We start from the raw sequence: 25,671 nt of genomic DNA, 5'->3' as shown, positions 1-25,671 counted from the left end.
TAAAATCTGTTATAATTTTATATCTTAAAAGAGCAGCAACTCTAAAGCTTGGTAATTATTTAACACTCCCCATGCTTCTCCCCAGTCCCCACACCAAGAGCTCATTTTGTAGACATGGTCTCATTTATTATTGAGAGATAGGGCAGACATAAGTGTTATCACCATTTCTGTTTCAGAGATGAGAAAACTGAGACTTATGTCAATCTCAAATACTAGAGTTTATTAGAAGTAAGGGGAGAGTTTGTGGACCCGCAGGTCTCTGGTTATCCATTAAACCCTGTGAGACCACACTTAATCCTCCTCAAGCTTTTTTTTTTTTTTTTTTTTTTTTTAATTCTCAAGTCTCTTGCCATGATGGCAATATTTTATAAAGAAAAGATTAATTGAAGATGAAGAGAAGATAAAACAAATGTATTTCTGTCTTCTTTTGCTTCCCCATTATTTCTTTACTCTTTTCCTTGTTACATTTATCTATAACACTAGCTTATGTTCAGGATTTGCTGTGAAAAGGAAGGGGATAGAAAGGACATAAAGTGGTTTATATTTAACCCTGGTATGTTACTTTTCCTTTTGAACTTGGATACATGAGAGAAGAAGAAAATGACACTATTGTTGGAGACCCTGGGAGTTGGCTCATACGTCAGCTGAGTGGTATATAACTGCCTTTACTCGGCACTCAATGAGATCTAGCCTGCTTATACCTGCCTTGGCTTAAAATCCTTGACTAGTTGTTATTTCTCACTGAGTAATTAGCCAAGCATTTACTGCTTCAACTCTGGCCTGTTGAGTTACCACATCCCTTTCAACCCCTCAGCTGGGAACTCATGAAGTTATCTGCCTGTGGTGGTGATTCTTGATAGTGTGGAAAGAGAGAACATTGGGAGTATTTTTTCCTGAGTGGGCTTTATGTTCTAAAAAGTGGTCATATGACACCATATACAAAAATTAAGTAAATGAGTGATGTCATCAATATGGCAATGTAAACATCCCTTTGAAAAGCCTCACCAGAGATTCAGTGAGTAAGAGGACAAATTCTACTTGTTTTGAACTCTGGAGGATGGTAGAGACTGAAAAACAACTCCAGAAATTCCGAATCAAAGAAACAGAAAAATCTGAGGGAAGAGAAGTCCATCCCAGACCATCAATCAGTTCCCATTTTCACTTCCCCTCACTTGGTCCTGCAGAGGTCCACACAGAGGCAGTACTGCCCCAAGTCCCTCTCACCATGGACAAAGTTTGTAGTCCAAATCAGCAGTGTGTCAGAACTCTACACATATCCAGTGTGCTGGTTTGAACCTGTTAAGTACCCCATAAAATGCCATGTTCTTTAATTCAGTCTTGTGGGGGCAGACCTGTAGTGGGTAGGATCTTTTGAGTAGGTTGTTTCCATGGAGATATGACCCACTCATTTGTGGGTGAGACCTTCTGATTAGATTATTTCTATGGAGCCGTGACACTGCCCATCCAAGATGGGTCTTGATTAGTTGACTGGAGTCTTTAAGAGAGCTCAGGGGCCAACACAGACCCAGATGCTTGGAGATGCAGACAGAAAGATGTTTGGAGATGCTAAACTAAGAGATGAAGCCCAGAGTTTGCCCTGGAGAAGCTAAGAGAGGACCCCTAGATGCTTAGAAAGAAAGGCCCTTGGAGAACAAGCAAGGATACACAGGAGCTGAGAGAGAGAGAAACTAAGAGAGACAGAAGCCCAGAGACATTTTGGAGAAATGATGCCAGTCACATGCTTTCCTAGCTGACAGAGGTGTTCGGGACTCCACTGGCCTTTCTTCAGTCATGGTATCCCCTTGTTGATGCCTTAGTTTGGACACTTTTATGGTCTTAGAACTGTAAATTTGTAACCTAATAAATCCCCTTTATAAAAGCTGATCCATTTCTGGTATTTTGCATAACAGCAGCTGTAGAAAACCAGAACATACAGGCCCAGGGACCTAAGTCTGCAGAGACCCAGGGTGGAACATGAGCCACTGAGGAGTGCTGCATACAAAAGGGGCTCTGAGTGGGGATGGGGGTGGATACTGCCATAGAAAGTTTGATAACTGTGGTGACCAATCCGATTTCAGTCAGTTGGACCATCTAAAGGCAAAATGGACTTTTCCCAAGTGACCCCCTTTCTGGATCGGCTCCCTGGGGCAGAATACCCAAATGGGAAGGAAACTAGGGGCAGGAAAGACAGAGAAAAAAAGGAGGGGGGTGGGTTTAAACTGAACTGCTGTAAGATAGGATGGGTCCTAAAATTGAAAATTATAAGAAGAATGGGTCACTGAGTGACGGAGAGGCTTTAAACAAATCATGATCTTGGGGCTTGCCCTTAAGTAGCTTGTTACTGCAAAGGAGAGGATAAGCTTACTTATAATTGTGCCTAAGAGTCACCCCCTGAGAACCTCTTGTTGCTCAGATGTGGCCTCTCTCTAAGCCAACGCTGCAGGTTAACTCACTGCCCTCCCCCCTATGTGGGACCTGACTCCCCTGGGGTGAAAATCTCCCATGCAATGTGGGACATGACTTCCAGGGATGAGCCTGGACCTGACATCGTCGGATTAAGAAAGCCTTCTTGACCAAAAGGGGGAAGAGGAATGAAACAAAATAAAATTTCAGTGACTGAGAGATTTCAAATGGAGTAAAGAGGTTGTTCTGGAGGTTATACTTATGCGTTATATAGAGATCCCTTTTTAGTTTTTAGTGTATTGGCATAGCCAGAAGGAAATACCTGAAACTGTTGAAATGCAATCCAGTATCCTTGATTCTTGAAGACTATTGTATAAATATATAGCTTAAACGGGATGACTGTGATTGTGAAAACCTTGTGGCCCACACTCCCTTTATCTGGAGTATGGACAAATGAGTAGGAAAAAAAGGGGGGGTAAAGGAGTATGAGATGTTTGGGGTGTTCTTTTTTACTTTTATTTTTATTCTTGTTTTTATTTCTTAGAGTAATGAAAATGTTCAAAAAATTGATTGTGGTGATGAATGCACAGCTATATGACAATACTGTGAACAACTTATTTTACACTTTGGATGATTTTATGGTATGTGAATATATCTCAATAAAATTGCATAAAAAATCTAGGAATAAATTTAACCAAGGATTTAAAGGCCTTGTACACAGAAGACTACAAAACATTGTTAGGAGAAATCAAAGAACATAATAAATGGAAAGACATTATGTTTTCATGCATTGGAAGACTAAATATCATTAAGATGTTCAGTTTACCCAAATTGGTTTACAGATGCAATGCAATCCCAATCAAAATGCCAGCATGAAACTGGTTGATGCTCTGGGTTTCAGGGCTTATCTGTCATAGGATCAATCTGGAGGCCTTAAGTTTCTGAAAAAATAAACTTACTAAGAACAACTTTTATAGAGACTTAGCTAGAGCCCAGGATACTGCCTAGGGTTTTCAGGAATATTGTTGGTTGGGGTTGGCATACTGTGGTAGTTTGCAATATCTGGCTAAAGCTTGCATAAGAGTAACCTCCAGAATGACCTCTTGACTCTATTTGAAATCTCTTAGCCACTGAAACTTTATTTTGTTCTATTTCCTTTCCCCCTTTTGGTCCGGAAGGCATTTTCAGTCCCACAGTGCCAGGGCCAGGCTTACGCTGGGAGTCATGTTCCACATTGCCAGGGAGACTTACACCCCTAGGAGTTCATGTCAAATGTAGGGGGGAGTGTAGTGAGTTTATCTGCAGAGTTGGCTTAAAGAGAGAGGTCACATCTGAGCAACAAAAGAGGCTCTCTAGGGTTGACTCTTAGGCATAATTACGTGCAGACCTAGCTCTGCCATTGCAGAAATATGTTTCATGAAGGCAAGCATCAACATTGAGGGCTTAGCTTAAGCAATTGTGAGTCCCTAGTGCCTGAGAGAATATCAGGAATTCCCCCAGGTGGGGAAGTTAAATAGTTCCACATTTTTTCCCCAGTTCCTCAAGTAGACTGCAGATACCTTTTTATTTTTCTGCTGAAAATACTCTGGAATGTATCTGGGTATTACATTAACCTGTACAAAATAATAGGATCTCATTCCCTATTCTAGGTTCCATGCATTTGAGTTGTTTAAATAAACTGACCAGACAGGTTAAATTAAATAGTGTGCTACAGAAAATTTAAATTTTGGACCAAATAAATGTCGCTTCTTTGCTTTCACACAAAAGTTGAAATTTTAAAATATAGATGATATCATCCTTCACTCTGTTTTCTGATATACCTTAGTTCTAATGATTTCCATTTCATTCATATCTTTAATTGGAGTCTGATCTCTTATTCAGCTTCTTTAACAGTTGCTGTATGGAGTAATGCTGACTTTAAGAGCTGCAGAATTCTAACTCTGAGTTTCAGGTGTCACACAGATACTCAATGTTCCAGGAAACTACTGGGTTATACACAAAGAGCATAGCATCTCAGAATTTAAAAATAATAGTTAAAACTCAGGAATAGATATGACTGCTGTAAGAGCTTACAATCTAGGGACTTTTACAAAGAGCCATATTTGAACATTCTGTACTCCTGAATTATCATGTGCCCATTCTCTGCCCTCTTTCTGTCTTCTGATAACCTGTGCACTCGAATTCAATTCTGAGTTTGCTTATTATAGTTATTTTATATTAGTGAGACCATACATTATTTGTCCTTTTGTTTCTGGCTTATTTCACTTGACATAATGTCCTCAAGGTTCATTCACCTAGTTGCATGCCACACGACTTCATTCCTTCTTGCTGCCGGTCAATATTCCATTGTATGTATACCCCACGATTCATCCTTCTGTTCCTCAGTTGATGTATCCTTAGTCCACTTTCATCCATTGTGGATCGTGAATAATGTCACTGGCCAATTGATTTTGACAAGGCTGCCAAGTCCATGCAATCGGGAAAGAATAGCCTCTTCAACAAATGGTGCTGGGAGAACTGGATATCCATAGGCAAAAGATTGAAAGAGGACCCCTATCTCACACAATATACAAAGATTAAATGGATCAAAGACCTCAATATAAGAACCAGGACTATGAAACTTCTAGAAGAAAAGGTAGGGAAGCATCTTCTTGTGGTAGGCATTGGTTTCTTAGACTTTACACGCAAAGCATAAGAAATGAAAGAAATAGGTAAATGGGACCTCCCCCAAATTAAAAACTTTCTCCATCAAAGGACTTTGTCAGAAAAGGGAGAGACAGCCTACTCAATGGGAGAAAATATTTGGAAACCATATATCCAATAAGGGTTTCATATCCAGAATATATAAAGAAATCCTACAACTCAACAATGAAAAGGCTAATAACCCAATTTTAAAAATTGGCAAAAAACTAGTGTATATACATTTCTCCAAAGACGATATACAAACGGCAAAAAGCACACGAAAGATACTCAACATCACTAACTAATAGAGAAGTGCAAATCAAAACCATATTGAGATATCATTTCACACCCACTAGAATGGCTACTGTTAACTAAACCAAAAATTACAAGTGTTGAAGAGGATATGGAGAAATAGGAGCCCTCATTCATTGCTGGTGGGAATATAAAATGGTGCAGCTGCTCTGGAAGACAGTTTGGCAGTTCCTCAGAAAGCAAAATATAGAATTACCATATGGCCAGGCAACCCACTACTAGGTATATACCCCAAAGAATTGAAAGCAGGGACTTGAACGGATATTTTCACACCATCATTTCAAAGCAGCACTATTCACAGTTGCCAAAAGATGGAAACAACTCAAGTGTCCATCAACCAATGAATGGATAAACAAAATGTGGTATAATCACATGATGGAATATTATTAAGCTATAAAAAGGAATGCAATCCTGATGCATACAACAACATGGGTGAACCCTGAAGATGTTATGCGGAGTGAGATAAGCCAGACGCAAAAGATCAAATATCGTATGATCTCACTGCTATGAACGAATCATAATAAACAAACTCATAGAGTTAGAATCTAGAATATAGGTTACCAGGGGCTGGGTTGGGAATAGAGAATGAGAACTGATATTTAATATGTAGAGAATTTCTATTTTGGGTCATTGTAAAGTTTTGGAAATGGATGATGGTGATGGTAGCACTTTATTGTGAATGTAATTAACAGTACTGAATTATATTTGTGAGTGTGGTTAAAAAGGAAAGTTTCAGTTGTATATACGTTACTAGAATAAAAATTAAAAGATGAAAAAAGGGCTGTATAACACAGTGAACCCTATTGTAAATGATTGACTCTAGTTAATTGTACAGGTATAAAAATGTTCACTCATGAATTATAACAAATGTATCACTCTACTACAAGGTGTTAATAGGGTGATATATTGGAAAAAAATTACACCTAATGTAAACTAAGGACTATAGTTAATAGTACAATTAAAACATTCTTTCATCAGTTATAACAAAGGAACCACAATAATGCAAAGTGTCAATAATGGGGGGGGGTATACAGAATGCTGTATTTTTTTGCCTGATTTTTCTGTAAAGCTACAACTTCTCCAATTAAAAAACGTTTTAAAAAATTAAGAGTGAAAATTTACAATCCTGATCACCCAGAGACAACCTTACTTTGAATACCTTGGCATATATCTGTTCTAGTTTGCTAATGCTGTCGAAATGTAAAACACCAGAAATGGATTGGCTTTTACAAAAGGGGGTTTATTTGGTTACACAGTTACAGTCTTAAGGCCATAAAATGTCTAATGTAACGCATCAACAATCGGGTACCTTCACTGGAGGATGGCCAATGGCTTCTGGAAGACCTCTGTTAGCTGGGAAGTCACATGGCCGGCATCTGCTCTGGAGTTCTGCTTTCAATGGCTGGCTTCAAACTGTCTCTCATCTGCAGCTCCTCTCTCAGCTTCTGTGCTTTCTTCAAAGTGTCCCTCTTGGCTGTGTCAAGCTCGCTCCTTCTGTCTGAGCTTATATACTGCTCCAGTAATCAAGACCCACCCTGAATGGGTGGGGCCACGCCTCCATGGAAATTATCTCATCAGAGTTATCACCTACAGTTGGGTGAGTCACATCTCCATGGAAACACTCAAAGGACCTCAAACATCTGCCTCACAAGATTGCATCAAAGAATATGGTTTTTTCTGGGGGACATAATACATTCAAACTGGCACAATATCCTTCTGAACTATCTTCTTGTGTGTGTGTGTGTGTGTTTCTATTTCTATTTAGAAAAAAATTGATACAGAGGACTATCCCTTTATAGTATGTAGAGAAAACTTCGGTGTCATAGTAAGCAATTATTCTCTTAATTTGTTGTTTTGGTAATATTTTAATTTTGAATATTTAAAAATTTTATTTTGAAAGAATTTTAGACATACAGAAAAGTTTCAAAAACAGTACAAAGAGTTTCTGTATATATTTTACCCAACTTCCCCACAGTTAATATTTTAATTAACTACAATACAATGATCAAAACTAAGAAATTAACATTGGTAAAATACTATTGATTAAACTACCAGTTTTTCCACTAATGATCCCTTTTTAGCATGTAAGATGAAAGTTTATTTCTTACTTATTCAGAGTGGGAGATAGGTGGTCCAGGGTAGGTAGGTATCTTTCTTGCCCAGGATTATCTCCACTATCACATTGTTGTTATCTCCGTTTTCTCCACTGAAACTTTTCACCAGCGACAGGTCCACATTCTAGCCTCCACTATTTATTAGTCAGGTGGCCTTCAGTAAATCACTCAAACTTGTCTGCATGGGTTCATAGGCTAGAAGGCTTGCCCCCTTCGTGGGTCACTATCTTCTGGCAGGCTGGCAATCTTTGGGGTTCTTTGGCTTTCCTGTCTCAAGGCAGTGCTTAATGTTCCTTTTTTGTTCTTAGATCCAATCCAGGATCTCGCTTTGCATTTGATTGTTGTGTCTTCTTTATCACTTTTCATCTGTGACCATTCCTCACTTAATTTCTTTTTCTTCATTTTCTTTTATGATCTTGACATTTTTGAATATTACCGGTCAGGAATTTTGTAGAATATCTTTCAATTTGAACTTGTTTGGGAATAATACCACAGAGGTTACGTGTGCTTCTTAGTATTTCGAATCAGGGAGATGCATGATGTTGATATTGGTACTGTTAACTTTGATGGCATAATTAAGGTAGTATCTGCCAGGTTTCTCCACTGTATCATTACTATTTTTCTCTTTGTAATTTATAAATATTTGGGGGAGATATTTGAGACTATGCAAATATCCTGTTTTTCTTTAATTTTTTGCCCACTAATTTTAGCATTCAGTTGTAGATCTTGCCTGCAGCAGTTATTACTATGCCATTCTCATGATTTTTCTATGTATTTATTCTATAAGGAAGATTATTCCTTCTTTTCCTTTTATTTATTAATTTAGTCATTTATTTATCTCAGGATGTACTCATGAATATTTATTTTATTCTTTGGTTTATAATTTAAACATATTTATTTATTTATTGAGTTTTTGCTCAATTCTGAGTATTTTTAGACATTATAATACCTGCCTTACAGTATTATTATTTTTACTTTAAATCAGTAGTTGTCTGTTAAGAAAATAGAAGAAAACAAGTATTTTATATTTATCTACTTATTTACTTTTTCTGGTGTTCTTCATTTCTCTCTTTTTGTCTGGGTTTCAATCTAAGCCTGAAGAACATCCTTGTAGTGAAGATCTGTAATTCATATTTTAGTTCTTTTGTGTGAAATGTGTGCTTTCTTTCCTGCTTCTTTCACGATTTTCTCTTTATATTTGTTTTTTGTTATTTTGACTATTATGTGCATAGGTGTGATTTTATCCTTCTTGAGGTTTACTGAGCTTCTCACATCTCTGTATTTTTCATCAAATTTTGGGAAGTTTTGTCCATGATGTCTTCATCTTTTTCTGCCCTATTCTTGCTTTCTTCTCCTTTTGAGACTCCCATTATACATATTTTAGACTAGTTGATGCTGTCATATAGGTACCTAGGGTTCTTTTCATTTTTCTTCATTCCTTTTTTCCCCCTCTGTCCTTCAGATTGGATAATTTTTGGTGTTTGTCTTTAGTAATTTCACTGACTCTTTTGACATCTCTAATCTGCTGTTAAGCCTATCTAGTGTATTATTTTTTTCAGTTATCAAACTTTTTAATTATAGAATTTCTGTTGGTTGTTTTTTATACTGTTAATGTCTCTGCTGATCTTCTCTATTAGATCACTCATTAAATTGACCTTTTCTTTTAAATATTCAAATATATTAATAATAGATGTTCTAAAATCTTTCCTAAACCTAACATCTATACCATATCAGAGTTTGTTTCTCTTGACTGCTTTTCTTCTTGACTCTGAGTTACAATTTCCTGTTTCTTTGCATGTTTAGAATTTTTTGTTTTATATAGGACATTGTTAATATTCTGTCATCTATCTCTGCAGATATTGATTTTTATCCCAGCAGGCAGTTCTAGCAGGTTAATCACTTTGAACTTGGGCAGACTTCTTTTTATACTTTTTTTTGTGCAGATGTGTGGGAATCCAGGGTGTTTTCCAACCCATTCCAACTTGATACCACTCATCCTACAAACTCTGTTTCCCCTGTGGATCTTGTTGTGGCTTGGTTTTAGTTTTTTTAGGGTGAGTTTAGAGTAGACCTTAATCTGGGGTGCATTACTTATTACTAAGTGTGTTTCTGGTGTCTCAGTTGGACAACAGCAGTTTTAACAAGTTCTCTCCATTCTGGCTGGGATTAATGTCAATATTTCCCAGTACCATTTGACCTCTAGTATCTTTATTCCATTCTTGACTCATTAGCAACTACTCTCTGGGAAACCTTATATAGTCTTAACCCGTGCATGCATAGTCAAGCCCTTGGCCAAGGATTCCTGGTGCTCCCTTTTACACACCTCTCTCCTTTTCAGAGCCTTGCTCTGCAGATTCCAAAGTCCAGCCCTGAACTCTATTCTCTGTCTTCTAAGCTCAGTGAGACCACCGTGCTCTGCTTGGGCTCGAGGTCCCTGCTCAGTGGACAGGAAATTTCACCAGGTAGACAACCAGGTCAATCCTTCGGCTCACCTCATGTGTTTTGCTTCTCTCAAGGATGTCAGTCTTGTGTTATCTATTGTCCAATGCCTGAAAACATTTGCCTCATGTAATTGATTTAGAGTAATTTTTAGTGGGAGAGCTCAGTTGACCATCATGGCTGTAAGAAGGTAGTCCAGTGTGTGATTTTGATTTGTGTTCATATTGCCATGTGCTCTGGTTTGCTAATGCTGCCGTTATGCAAAATAACAGAAATGGATTGGCTTTTATAAAAGGGGTCTATTTGGTTACAGATTCACAGCCTGAAGGCCATGAAAATATCCAAATTAAGGCATCAACGGGAGTATACCTTCACCGAAGGAAGGCCAGTGGCGTCCGGAAAACCTGTTAGCTTGGAAGGCACATGGCTGGTGTCTGCTGATCCCAGGTTGTGTTCCAGCTCCTGTGCATTCTTCAAAATGTTGCTCTTGGGGCATTTTGTCCTCTCTTAGCTTCTCTGGAGGAAACTCTGGGTTAGCATTTCCAAAGTGTCAGTAAAGGACTGCCTTCAATGGCCATCTTCAAAATGTCTCTCTCAGCTGCTCTCCAAAATGTCACTCTCAGCTGTTCTGAGGTCCTTTTGTTTGTGAGCTCTTTTATAGGATTCCAGTGATTAAATGAAGACCCACCCTGAATGGGCAGGGTCCATATCTCCATGGAAATAATCTAATCAAAGGACACACAGTTGGGTGTGTCACATCTCCATGGATGTTTCCAATCAAGAGGCCACACCCTAATCAAAAAGATTAATCAATCTGCCCCACACACAACATTGCATCAAAGAATATGGCTTTTTCTGGGGAACATAATATATATACAAATGGGCACAGCATGTGATTGAAAATTTTCCATCTACGTTAACAACTGAAAAGCTATGTGATGAGTAGTTTGATGTTGATGATGAGCTCTCATTCTTTTCCTTTATCCCCACACTATCTCAGCAAAAAGATGCAATTGTAAACTCATTTTTAAATGATCACGGTGTTTATTTAGTAGTTCTTTCATCAAGGGCTTGTGATGGTAAATAAGTGTCTCATTCTTTAATGGTAGGTTGGAGCTCTTAAAAGACTCAGTTCAAAGTTGATTTTCTTCAGATCTTTGACTATAGTACCCGATCATCTACTATCATCCAGCATTGCTGATGAAAAATCTACTTCTTGTTTCTTGGCTAATTTAATTTTCTTTTGTAGCATTTGGGGTTTTCTCCTTATCCATGTTACTGAGTTTCATTGTGATGTGTTAAGCTGTGGGGTTTTTTTGTTTTGCTTTTTTTGTTTTTGGAAATTTATCCTGCGTGGCAGTTGGTAGGATTGTTCAAACAATACTTATGTTTGTCTGAGTTTTGCAAAAATTCTCAGTTATTTCTTCTGGATTTATTCTTAATATCTTATACTTTTTCTTTTTTTATTGAGATATAATTCACATACCATAAAAACCACCATTTTAAAGTATACAGTTCAGTGGGTTTTGGTATATTCACAACCACAGGATTCTGCAACAATAGCTACTAATTCTAGAACATTTTTATCACCCTCCAAAAAAACCCCATACCCATTAGCAATCACTCTACATTTTACCCTCCCCTCAGCCCTTATTTTCTGTCTCTATGGATTTGCTTATTCAAGACATTTCACATAAATGAAATCCTACAACATATGAATTTTTGTAACTGGCTTCTTTCACTAAGTGTGATGTTTTCAGAGTTCATGCATGTTATAGCATTACTTCATTTCTTTTTATGGCTGAATAGTATTCCATTGTATGACTATACAACATTTTGTTTACCCATTCATCAGTTGTTGGAAATTTGGGTTGTTTCTAGTGTGTGTGTGTGTGTGTGTGTGTGTGTGTGTGTGTGTGTGTGTGTGTTTTGGCTATTTTGAAAAATGCTGCTATGAACATTCATGTACTACCTTTTCTTTTAAATTTGCTCTTTGTGTCTAATCTACCCATCCATAGTGTTAATTTCAGATGCTATTTAATTTCCAAGATTTCTAACAGGCTTCCTCGCCTTCCATAACTTTCTTATAAATTTATAAAGGTGTTTTCTTGTTTCATGGCTTGTTGTACTCTTTGAGGGTATAAAATATAGAGTACTTATTCTTAAATCCATTTTAGATTGTTCTAGTAACTGTATTGCCTCAGGCATAAATTCTGTTGGTTGAGATATGTTGTATTTTTCATGGTGTTGATCTTTCATCTTTCATTTCATGGTAATTTCTAGTTAAGAGCTAATCATCCGTGATCTGTTTGTCCTGAACACATCTTGTATTGACAGTCTTCCCGTAGGAGGTTCTCTGGGTTGCTGAACCCTAGCCTTGCAGGGTATCTCTGGCTTTGATTTTGCATGGGTGGCAGGACATGTAGCTCCTTCATCTTAGTAGATTGTATGTTCTGAGTCCCATCCCCACTTGTGTGACATGGCTCTAAGTCCCTTTTCCAGGATCAGTGGTGCTGCCACCAGAATCACTTGTCTCTAACATGACTCTCAGGCGGGCAGGTGGCCCACCTTTGGCCTTTGTTCATGTTTTGGTCTCTTGCTTAGACCTCCTATGTGTAGCCTGTATGGTTCTTGCTCTTAAACCTGTCTGTGTTATACTGTTAGCCCCATGTTTTTTCCCAGTCCCACTAAAAATGTTGTTCATCTTTAGTCCTTGCTGACTATTTTGGGTTCCCTTTTTTTCCCTTTACTGTGGGAAGAGAAAAATACTTTTTCATTTCTGGTCTATTATCATTTCTCTTTTCTTTCTCACATGACTATGCATTTATTAGAATTTAAAAATATTTTTTATCATTTTATGTGTTTAAATGGGAAGATAAGATTCAGCATATATTCAGTTTATCTAGAAAAAGAAGGCTTTTATATAGTTCTGTTGTTTCACATTTTACACTTTATCCAATCCATTTGGAATTTTTGTTGTTGGTAGTGTACAGAGGGAGACCATTGAAATTGATTTTCTCCCAAATAATTACACAATTTATTTAAAAATTATTAGTAAAATTTATGAAGAATTCAGTTACTTAAAAACCTTTTTCTCATGTATCCACTGCTTTTCCCCATCTCTGTACTGTCTTAATACTTTAAAGAAAAATAGAATTCAGGAATGACTTTTTTTTTTCTTATTTCACAGAAAGGGGTTGCTTTAGTTCAGAAAATCAGTCAGTAACAAAACTGAGGGCATCCTCATTCAATGCCAAGCATATTAAACTTCAAACTTCACTGTAGTTATCTGGGGCTTTGTGACTGAACTAGATTTGGAAAGCAAACTAATGGCAAGAAAACTATTAGCCATGAAGACTGACAGCTAGAACTTAATATTGGGAATTTACATACATTTTTGAAATGGTTGAGGCATTATTAGATATGTAGTAGGAATACCTTAGGAGAGTGTTATGCTTATATTTTAGGGTATATTCTATTGTTATTAGGTTTTTAAAGTTGAATTCTTGTATAATATCAGTATCGTTGGCCTCATTTACAAAGTAAAATTGACTGAGATATCTCTATATATTTATATGTATTCATATTTAGTTCTCCAGTATTATATTAATGTAGAGGGGAAATAAGAAAATGGGAAAATATAAAATGGTCTATTTGTCTTTCCCCTTTCTGATATGAGTGCCAGAGTATGGCGAGGAAGAAGGATGATGCATACTTTGATGTTCTCTTTGCAGGTGATGATCCAAGACTCACTGATGCTTTGTGGAAAAAAGTTTTGTGGCAACACATATCAATTCACCAAGTGATTAATTCACAACTTAAATTGGCAAGAGTTTGTTTTATTTTATTAAAGACTCCTCATTAAAGAGCATACTATTTTAGGTACATGCTCCAGAGGGTCATCTTGAAATTTTTCTGTTTTCAGCTCTGAATTAGCTCACTTACTGGAGTTGTGGTAATTAAATAATGAATTGATTTACTTTAAAAATTACAAGAATTTCAGCTAGAGCTATCAGCTCTGAAGATTATTCGCATTGGACATGACCTTGTAGAAATTAACTGAAAATACAAATTGATTTAGTAAATGTGGAAAATTGAAAACATGAGATAAAATGTCTTAAGCCCATAAAATAATTTGAATGTTAAAGCAATATGCTGTTGCATAACCATTTCAAATGGTATTTGAAATTTTGCAGATAATCTTTTCATCAGGGAAAAGCTTTCTTGGCTCATCAGTTTAATAAACAATTCCAAAACTCTGGTGCTTATCCAAACTGCTTGTTCTACATTGTTGCTATTTCTTCGCACACAGAAATACATTTTATATTGCCGGTGTTCTCTGCAAAGCTGACTTGGACTTCAGAGGAAGCCAGCTGCTCTGAGGATACTTCTGGGGTAACACCCTTCCAGATGATTTTTGAGGCAGGTTTTGTTGTCGTCTATAAGTTACTGATGATATGATTATTATTTTCCTACAAATCTAAAACAGAAAAGAAAAGCTTATAATTACAAGTTGAAATGGAGTAAGTCATTGGTTCCCAAAGTTGCCTGTAAAGACATTAAATTACCTGGGAGCTTCCAAAATATTGATGTCTGTGTCCCACTCCAAGAGACTGTGAATTAGTTTGTCTGGTATGTGGCCTGGGCTTTGGAATTTTTTAATTTTAAACTTCCCAGATGATTCCTACTGTGCAGCTAAGTTTGGGAACTACTGAAATAAGCCCTCATTTGAATATAAGCTCCTAAAACAGAAAATAAAATTGATTCCAGTGCAGATCTTATTTGGATAAATTTTCAATAAATTGCTTTAGAGATCTCTTTGTTCATTTGTTTGTAGCCCAAAATTATGAGAGTGACAATTGAGTTCTCCATTCCCTTTGAAAACTTCTCTGATCCCCTATCTTTCCTTCCTTTGAGTTGGTGGAGACATACAGAATTAGAATACTTAAAACACTCTCCTAAGGAGCACTTGGGAGGACTTTCTCCACATTTGAACAAAAATATGCTCCTTCTGAAAGGAATGGGTACAATATCAGGACAACAGATATTCTTGGCTGTGCCTTATCTACTTTAGGAGAATGAGGGGTAAACAGTCTGGAGCAATTAATGGTTAGTCAACTCTGAAACTATTAATGTCAGTAAGCAATAAAACGGTGATTTCAGTGAACCAAGAAAGCATTTCTAGGAAATGAGATCATGTGTTTTAGACAGTCTAAAAAAGTAATGAAAATTCTTGTATCTAACATTTATATATATTATTTAAGCCTCCTGACAACTCTTTGAAATATGTAGGATAGGAATTATCACCCCATTTTACAGATGAGAAACCAAGATGCAGAGAATTTGACTGACTTTCCCAAGGTCATATGAAAGGAAGTGACAGAATTAGTACTTGGACCAAAGTCTGACTCATGAGCCCTTTCAGTATTCATCCATTCATTTAAAAACCTGTGTTTAAGTCAGCACTATGCTAGGTATTGGAGGTAGAGAACCCTAAGACATATACCTGATCCCAAGGAACTTGGAATCTAAAGGGAAAGACAGAAAAACAAATAATTACAATACAGTAGAGATAAACATTGAGTGCTAAGTGACATGGAGGAAGGACCAAGGAGTCAAGGTCTAGAGGTCTTGAGACAAAAACAGATTTACTGGGTATAAGGAAGTCAGAGACCTGAAAGCAAAGGAAGTTGTTATCAGTGATAAAGTTTCTCTTATTTTTTTCCTCAGAAAAAAATCAAAGTATGACCAAGGTAAATATTTAGAGCATGACCTATCAAGGTAGCCATTATTAACAACTTGGTGTATATATTTTCACATAAAAGTGGGACATTTCATTTTAAAATTTCTATAATGGAACAATTACAAGTTATGGCCATGGAAATAGGTGGCTAAAATGGAGTGGAGGTCAAGGTCATTGGAACTGAATGTGTGAAATTAAGTTGTGAAGCTAAGAGAAGTGTGAAACAGTTGTTTCTCAGACTGGTCATTTCCTTGGATGTAGAAGTCACCCAAAATGATGGCAGGACTTAGAGTGCTGCAGAAGACTGTGAGCTTAGTGACTAAGATTTGTTGGTAATGGCAATGAGGAGACATAAAATAGTATAGCCAGATAGAATGAGCCTCAACGGAACAAGAATTTCCTCAAAGTGTTCCATTACATCTCATTGTCTTTAATACTGTGCAGCTATATAACAGATATTTGGATGAAGAGAATGAGAATAAAAAAAGGGGAGCCTGTGAAAGTTTTCATCATATATGCCTCAGTTGGGGAGAAGTATTGAGTGGAAAATTTAGAGCACAGGCGAGTGAATGGAGACATTTATGAAAAAGCTATAATAAATCAGCCACTGCTTTGGGTGTGTGAAGAGAGCTAATTCTAAGGAAGATTGAGGAGAGCCTCATTTAGGAGAGATGCTGGGTTTTGTGTTTGTGCTCACAGTGCGTCCTGCATCTTGGGGTTCATTAGGCTGGGTAACATGTCCCTCCCCAAACAATCAAATTTTATAAGATTTTCTTGAAATTTTTTATCCAGTTTTATATTTATTTTTATAATAACACTAAATGATAATGTGTATGGAGATGTGTATGTCTGTGTCTGTGTATGTCGAAACGTGACATAGGCTGATAGGTTCATGTTTGTAAATACAAACACTTCCTGTAAACCTCAAATAGACTTGTAGTTCAAGGTGAAGGCTGAAATCATATGATTTAATAGTGATTTCTGCTACCAGCATCTAGTTTTGCATAATAACACTTGAAAAGGTTCTCTCCCCCTCCCTCCACAACCCTCCCCCACCTCAAATAATTCTTATGAGTAGACCTTGAAAGGAGCAAATTGCTTTGTATGACCTGACATTGGGTCACTTTATTCTCAGTCTGGGTTAGGTGCCAGTCTTTCTTGTGTGTTCCTTTAGTACCTCATATATCTAAAGCAGAAAACTTTTCACATTGTCATATAAATTATTTGACTTTCTCTTCTGCTGAACTTTGAACTCCTCAAATTCAGAGTTTGTCTTTTTTATCTCTATAGGCCTAGGTACATAATAAGCCAAATTAAGTGTTTTTGAGTCAGTAAGTATGTGTATTTAGTAGCCATCAATAAGTGTTTCCTGTCAGGGTCCATAAAAATAATCCTGGATTGTATATTGCTCCATCCAGATAACTGTATGCACAGAAAATGAACATTCTTGGAAAAGCAGCATTGCATAGTGGAATGTGGGCTTTGGAGTTAGACAAATCTAGGTTGGAATCCCAGTTTTGCCACTTAACTAGCTGTGTGTGACCTTCGACAACTTTATTAGCTTATTTGAATCTCATTATCTCCATCTATAAAATGGGGCTGTTTCCTCCTTGCAAGGTTGGTGTGAGCTTTACATAAACTTTTGCATCTAAACTGCTTAACATGAAGCAGGTGTTCAGTAAATGGTAGCTATCATCATTATTAATTGTAGGCCCTCTCTGGTAGCTGCACAAGGAATTTTCACTCATTTGGTTGCCTTACTGTTAGATGTAATTAGCCCTTTCTATGATAAACCCTATTATCACCAAGGTTACGGAGAATTGAAACTGTTCCAAGAAGTTGTTTTGGAAGTGTTAAGTATAGAAAATGCTTTTAAGAAACCATCATTGCTTTTCTACTATTTAAATGTTTTATTCTAAAAAATTTTTAAAGAACGATGTGACTATCATATGCATGCTGCAGTTACTATTTAATTACCACTCTGCATTCATGAATAATCCTAGACTTCTTTTAGTAATTTTCTCCTACTCTTCACCCATTTTCTAATAATTTTTTCCAAATAATTTTCCAATAATTGCTACCCATTGCACAGTTCTTGACTTCTCTTCAATATACTTTAAAAAAGTATTGTAGTAGTTTATTATTCTTTTTTAGATATTTGCATGTTTCTTCTTTATTGTGTTATGAGCTTTTGAGGCCTGGGACCATTTATTTTCTTTAATATGCACCCAGTACATGGTTCTGTATTCTCTCAGCCACCAATAAAAACTTACTGATTTCTGGCTACATTTAGTAACCTCTCTCTTCTCACTATCCTGGGATATCTCCATTTTACTAGGAAACCCTTCCTAACTTTGTTTTTAGGGACTTATACCCTCATTAAATTGTAAATATTATCTTATTTTTTAGGGAGGTGTAATGGTATATTGGAAACAGCAGGGACAATTGGCATTAGATGGACTTAGGGTCAAATTATGGATCTACCACTGAACAGCTGAGAGACCTTAGACAAGTTAGTTTACTTTTCTAAGCCTCATTTTTGTTTATGCACAAGGAGGGGATAGTAATATCTACCTTCCATGGATGTTGTGAAGTAATGTGTATATAGCACCAGCACAGTGCTTGTCACGTGGTAAGGTTACCATGTATAATATATATTTTCACATTATTTGAACCTTAAACAATTCTGTGAGGGACAAAGGGTAGGATTTATCCCTGTTTTGTAGATTAGGAAATTAGGTCCAGAGGAGTTATGTGATTTTTTTTTGTGTGTGGTGACTTATCTATTTTTTTTTTTTTTTTATTAGAGCAGTAATAGATTTATTTTTTATTTTTTTTTTTAATCATCATTTTATTGAGATATATTCACATACCACGCAGTCATACAAAACAAATTGTACTTTCGATTGTTTACAGTACCATTACATAGTTGTACATTCATCACCTAAATCAATCCCTGACACCTTCAATAGCACACACACAAAAATAACAAGAATAATAATTAGAGTGAAAAAGAGCAATTGAAGTAAAAAAGAACACTGGGTACCTTTGTCTGTTTGTTTCCTTCCCCTACTTTTCTACACATCCATCCATAAACTAGACAAAGTGGAGTTTGGTCCTTATGGCATTCCCAATCCCACTGTCACCCCTCATAAGCTACATTTTTATACAACTGTCTTTGAGATTCATGGGTTCTGGGTTGTAGTTTAATAGTTTCAGGTATCCACCACCAGCTACCCCAATTCTTTAGAACCTAAAAAAGGTTGTCTAAAGTGTGCATAAGAGTGCCCACCAGAGTGATCTCTCGGCTCGTTTTGGAATCTCTCTGCCACTGAAGCTTATTTCATTTCCTTTCACATCCCCCTTTTGGTCAAGAAGATGTTCTCCATCCCACGATGCAGGGTCTACATTCCTCCCCGGGAGTCATATTCCACGTTGCCAGGGAGATTCACTTCCCTGGGTGTCTGATCCCACGTAGGGGGGAGGGCAGTGATTTCACCTTTCAAGTTGGCTTAGCCAGAGAGAGAGGGCCACATCTGAGCAACAAAGAGGCATTCGGGAGGAGGCTCTTAGGCACAACCATAGGGAGGCCTAGCCTCTCCTTTGCAGCAACCGTCTTCCCAAGGGTAAAACTTATGGTAGAGGGCTCAACCCATCAAACCACCAGTCCCCTATGTCTGTGGTCATGTTAGCAACCATGGAGGTGGGGTAGGCGAATACCCCTGCATTCTCCACAGGCTCCTCAAGGGGGCACTACATCCCTTTTTTTTTTTTTTTTAACTTTCCCTTCTTTTTTAAATCAACTGTATGAAAAAAAAAGTTAAAAAGAAAACAAACATACAATAAAAGAACATTTCAAAGAGACCATAACAAGGGAGTAAGAAAAAGACAACTAACCTAAGATAACTGCTTAACTTCCAACATGTTCCTACTTTACCCCAAGAAAGTTACATAATATAGCAACATTTCAGTGAACTTGTTCCTACTACATCCATCAGAAATTAACAGACCATAGTCATTTCTGGGCATCCCCAGAACGTTAAATAGCTTATCTGTTCTTCTTGGATTATTGTTCCCCCCTTCCTTAATTGCTCTCTACTGCTAGTTCCCCTACATTCTACATTATAAACCATTTGTTTTACATTTTTCAAAGTTCACATTAGTGGTAGCATATAATATTTCTCTTTTTGTGCCTGGCTTATTTCGCTCAGCATTATGTCTTCAAGGTTCATCCATGTTGTCATATGTTTCACCAGATCGTTCCTTCTTACTGCCGCGTAGTATTCCATCGTGTGTATATACCACATTTTATTTATCCACTCATCTGTTGAAGGACATTTGGGTTGTTTCCATCTCTTGGGAATTGTGAATAATGCTGCTATGAACATTGGCGTGCAGATATCTGTTCGTGTCACTGCTTTCCGATCTTCCGGGTATATACCGAGAAGTGCAATCGCTGGATCGAATGGTAGCTCTATATCTAGTTTTTTAAGGAACTGCCAGACTGACTTCCAGAGTGGCTGAACCATTATACAGTCCCACCAACAATGAATAAGAGTTCCAATTTCTCCACATCCCCTCCAGCATTTGTAGTTTCCTGTTTGTTTAATGGCAGCCATTCTAACCGGTGTTAGATGGTATCTCATTGTGGTCTTAATTTGCATCTCTCTAATAGCTAGTGAAGCTGAACATTTTTTCATGTGTTTCTTGGCCATTTGTATTTCCTCTTCAGAGAACTGTCTTTTCATATCTTTTGCCCATTTTATAATTGGGCTGTCTGTACTATTGTCATTGAGTTGTAGGATTTCTTTGTATATGCAAGATATCAGTCTTTTGTCAGATACATGGTTTCCAAAGATTTTTTCCCATTGAGTTGGCTGCCTCTTTACCTTTTTGAGAAATTCCTTTGAGGTGCAGAAACTTCTAAGCTTGAGGAGTTCCCATTTATCTATTTTCTCTTTTGTTGCTTGTGCTTTGGGTGTAAAGTCTAGGAAGTGGCCTCCTAATACAAGGTCTTGAAGATGTTTTCCTACATTATCTTCTAGGAGTTTTATGGTACTTTCTATTATATTGAGATCTTTGGTCCATTTTGAGTTAATTTTTGTGTAGGGGGTGAGGTAGGGGTCCTCTTTCATTCTTTTGGATATGGATATCCAACTCTCCCAGCCCCATTTGTTGAAAAGACCATTATGGCTCAGTTCGGTGACTTTGGGGGCCTTATCAAAGATCAGTCGGCCATAGATCTGAGGGTCTATCTCTGAATTCTCAATTCGATTCCATTGATCTATATGTCTATCTTTGTGCCAGTACCATGCTGTTTTGACAACTGTGGCTTTATAATAAGCTTCAAAGTCAGGGAGTGTAAGTCCTCCCACTTCGTTTTTCTTTTTTAGAGTGTCTTTAGCAATTCGAGGCATCTTCCCTTTCCAAATAAATTTGATAACTAGCTTTTCCAAGTCTGCAAAGTAGGTTGTTGGAATTTTGATTGGGATTGCATTGAATCTGTAGATGAGTTTGGGTAGAATTGACATCTTAATGACATTTAGCCTTCCTATCCATGAACATGGAATATTTTTCCATCTTTTAAGGTCCCCTTCTATTTCTTTTAGTAGAGTTATGTAGTTTTCTTTGTATAGGTCTTTTACATCTTTGGTTAAGTTTATTCCTAGGTACTTGATTTTTTTAGTTGCTATTGAAAATGGTATCTTTTTCTTGAGTGTCTCTTCAGTTTCTTCATTTCTAGCATATAGAAACATTACTGACTTATGTGCATTAATCTTGTGTCCCGCTACTTTGCTAAATTTGTTTATTAGCTCTAGTAGGTGTATCGTTGATTTCTCAGGGTTTTCTAGATATAAGATCATATCATCTGCAAACAATGACAGTTTTACTTCTTCTTTTCCAATTTGGATGCCTTTTATTTCTTTGTCTTGCCGGATTGCCCTGGCTAGCACTTCCAGCACAATGTTGAATAACAGTGGTGACAGCGGGCATCCTTGTCTTGTTCCTGATCTTAGAGGGAAGGCTTTCAGTCTCTCACCATTGAGTACTATGCTGGCTGTGGGTTTTTCATATATGCTCTTTATCATGTTGAGGAAGTTTCCTTCAATTCCTACCTTTTGAAGTGTTTTTATCAAAAAGGGATGTTGGATTTTGTCAAATGCTTTTTCAGCATCTATTGAGATGATCAATTGATTTTTCCCTTTTGACTTGTTAATGTGTTGTAATACATTGATTGTTTTTCTTATGTTGAACCATCCTTGCATGCCTGGAATGAACCCCACTTGGTCATGGTGTATGATTTTTTTAATATGTCTTTGGATTCGATTTGCAAGTATTTTGTTGAGGATTTTTGCATCTATATTCATTAGGGAGATTGGCCGGTAGTTTTCCTTTTTTGTAGCATCTTTGCCTGGTTTTGGTATTAGATTGATGTTAGCTTCATAAAATGAGTTAGGTAGTGTTCCATTTTTTTCAATGTTTTGAAAGAGTTTGAGTAAGATTGGTGTCAGTTCTTTCTGGAAAGTTTGGTAGAATTCCCCTGTGAAGCCATCTGGCCCTGGGCATTTATTTGTGGGAAGATTTTTGATGACTGATTGGATCTCTTTGCTTGTGATGGGTTGGTTGAGGTCTTCTATTTCTTCTCTGGTCAGTCTAGGTTGTTCATATGTTTCCAGGAAATTGTCCATTTCTTCTACATTATCCAGTTTGTTGCCACACAGTTGTTCATAATATCCTCTTATAATTTTTTTAATTTCTTCAGGATCTGCAGTTATGTCACCTTTTTCATTCATTATTTTGTTTATATGGGTCTTCTCTCTTTTTGATTTTTTCAGTCTAGCTAGGGGCTTGTCAATCTTGTTGATCTTCTCAAAGAACCAACTTTTGGTGATATTTATCCTCTCTATTGTTTTTTTGTTCTCTATGTCATTTATTTCTGCTTTAATCCTTGTTATTTCTTTTCTTGTACTTGGTTTAGGATTGGTTTGCTGTTCATTTTCTAGCTTCTTCAGTTGATCCATTAGTTCTTTGATTTTGGCTCTTTCTTCCTTTTTAATATATGCGTTTAGTGCTATAAATTTCCCCCTTAGCACTGCTTTTGCTGCATCCCATAGGTTTTGGTATGTTGTGTTCTCATTTTCATTCGTCTCTATATATTTAGCAATTTCTCTTGCTATCTCTTCTTTAACCCACTGATTGTTTAGGAGTGTGTTGTTTAACCTCCAGGTATTTGTGAATTTTCTAAGTCTCTGATGGTTATTGACTTCTAATTGTATTCCATTGTGGTCAGAGAATGTGCTTTGAATAATTTCAATCTTTTTAAATTTATTGAGGCTTGTTTTATGTCCCAGCATATGATCTATTCTGGAGAAAGTTCCGTGAGCACTAGAAAAGTATGTGTATCCTGGTGATTTGGGATGTAATGTCCTGTAGATGTCTGTTAAATCTAATTCATTTATCAGATTGTTTAGGTTTTCAATTTCCTTATTGGTCTTCTGTCTGGTTGATCTGTCTATAGGAGAGAGTGATGTGTTGAAGTCTCCCACAATTATTGTGGAAACATCAATTGCTTCCTTTAGTTTTGCCAGTGTTTCTCTCATGTATTTTGTGGCACCTTGATTGGGTGCATAGACATTTACGATTGTTATTTCTTCTTGCTGAATTGCCCCTTTTATTAGTATGTAGTGGCCTTCTTTGTCTCTCAAAACATCCCTGCATTTGAAGTCTATTTTATCTGAGATTAATATTGCTACACCTGCTTTCTTTTGGCTGTAGCTTGCATGAAATATTTTTTTCCATCCTTTCACTTTCAGTTTCTTTGTGTCCCTGTGTCTAAGATGAGTCTCTTGTATGCAACATATTGATGGTTCATTTTTTTTGATCCATTCTGCGAATCTATATCTTTTAATTGGGGAGTTTAATCCATTTACATTCAACGTTAAAACCGTGAAGGCATTTCTTGAATCGGCCATCTTATCCTTTGGTTTATGTTTGCCATATTTTTCCCTCTCTCTATTAATATCCTTTATTGTACCCATACCGAATCTCTTTAGTACTGAACCTTTCTCCAAGTCTCTCTGTCCTGTCTTTGTTTCTCTGTCTGTAGGGCTCCCTTTAGTATCTCCAGTAGGGCAGGTCTCCTGTTAGCAAATTCTCTCAGCATTTCTTTGTCTGTGAAAAATTTAAGCTCTCCCTCAAATTTGAAGGAGAGCTTTGCTGGATAAAGTATTCTTGGCTGGAAATTCCTCTCACTCAGAATTTTAAATATATCATGCCACTGTCTTCTTGCCTCCATGGTGGCTGCTGAGTAGTCACTACTTAGTCTTATGCTGTTTCCTTTGTATGTGGTGAATTGCTTTTCTCTTGCTGCTTTCAGAACTTGCTCCTTCTCTTCTATGTTTGACAGTGTGATCAGTATATGTCTCGGAGTGGGTTTTTTTGGATTTATTCTATTTGGAGTTCGCTGAGCATTTATGATTTGTGTATTTATGTTGTTTAGAAGATTTGGGAAGTTTTCCCTAACAATTTCTTTGAATACTCTTCCTAGACCTTTACCCTTTTCTTCCCCTTTTGGGACACCAATGAGTCTTATATTCGGACGTTTCATATTATCTATCATATCCCTGAGGTCCATTTCGAGTTTTTCAATTTTTTTCCCCATTCTTTCTTTTATGCTTTCATTTTCCATTCTGTCATCTTCCAGGTCACTGATTCGTTGTTCAACTTCCTCTAGTCTTGTACTATGAGTGTCCAGAATCTTTTTAATTTGGTCAACAGTTTCTTTAATTTCCATAAGATCATCCATTTTTTTATTTAGTCTTGCAATGTCTTCTTTATGCTCTTCTAGGGTCTTCTTGATTTCCTTTATATCCCGTACTATGGTCTCATTGTTCATCTTTAGTTCTTTGAGTAGCTGCTCTAGGTGCTGTGTCTCTTCTGGTATTTTGATTTGGGTGCTTGGGCTTGGGTTATCCATATCGTCTGGTTTTTTCATATGCTTTATAATTTTCTGTCGTTTTTGGCCGCGTGGCATTTGCTGAACTTGATAGGGTTCTTTTAGGGTTTGTAGACCTATTGAAGTCCTTATCTCTAATTTATCAGATCTACAGCTTCGTGGAGTACACTTTCTCTAACTAACCAGCAGGTGGCGTCCACGAGCCACCTGTTCTCCACAAGCCAGTTCTCCCCTGCTTAGCCTTTTTTGTGAGTGGGGGAGTGAGTCTTGTGGGGCCCAATTGGTGTACCAAGCTTGCGTGTGTAGTTGGTGTTGCCTGCCCTGTATGTGGGGCGTGTTTCTGGGCAGTCGGGGAGGGGGGTTGGCCCTAACAATCAAATCTCCCTGATGATCCTAGAGTTTTAAAGCTGCTGCAATAGTCTAATCCTTCATTTCAGTCCTGCCACAGTTTGCCTCTGCCACTGACCCACAAGTCTTTGGTATTGGCGTATGGCTCCTGAGACTTGCAAGTGGGCCCCTCTTCCAGGCTGTGCACCCCGGGTCCTCTGTTGAGGGATGACTGTGCTATGTCACAGGTGAGTGCCGTCCCCCCAGGGCAGTTCTGGGCTGCTGGGCTGTGTAGGGAGGCTCCCAGTCTACTCAAATGATGGCTGAATGGGGCTTTGTTAATTCACACTGCTCCACCTTCCCAGCTCTGGGACATTCAGCTGAGGTTGCAGGGAAGGCTAATGTCCACGCCCAGTTTTGTGGTGTGTGCCTGTTATTTGAAGCACTTCCGTCACACTGGGTTGTCTGGGGCAGCTCTGGGCTATGGGGCTGGCGATGGGCAGGAGTGTTTCCTGTCCACCAGGATGGTGGCTGTGAGCGGACACCCCCCTTTTCTTGGGAAGTTGTGTTGTTTAGTGAATTTTCTCAGCCACTGGATTATTGCCTTTTGTCTCAGAGCTCTCTTAGTTCTGCTCTTGACTTGACGTGCCCAAATTGCAATTCTTTGAAGCTTTCTGTATTGGGCTTCTTAGAGT

The 25,671-nt window shown here is 37.5% G+C and overlaps 1 protein-coding gene across 1 annotated transcript in view; it reads left to right on the top strand.

Moving 5' to 3' along the window:
* Positions 1–25,671, top strand: part of C6H11orf80 (chromosome 6 C11orf80 homolog) — a 104,831-nt gene that overhangs the window by 21,129 nt on the left and 58,031 nt on the right. Inside the window, exon 4 of the mRNA XM_037839301.1 lies at positions 14,263–14,372. Within this exon, the coding sequence (XP_037695229.1) occupies positions 14,263–14,372 (110 nt within the window). The remainder of the gene's footprint in view (positions 1–14,262; positions 14,373–25,671) is intronic.

This window comes from Choloepus didactylus, chromosome 6 (genome assembly GCF_015220235.1).
Source record: "Choloepus didactylus isolate mChoDid1 chromosome 6, mChoDid1.pri, whole genome shotgun sequence".
Lineage (NCBI taxonomy): Eukaryota > Metazoa > Chordata > Mammalia > Pilosa > Megalonychidae > Choloepus > Choloepus didactylus.
The sequence above is the reverse complement of the archived record's forward strand: the minus strand, read 5'-3'. Positions and strand labels throughout refer to the sequence as shown.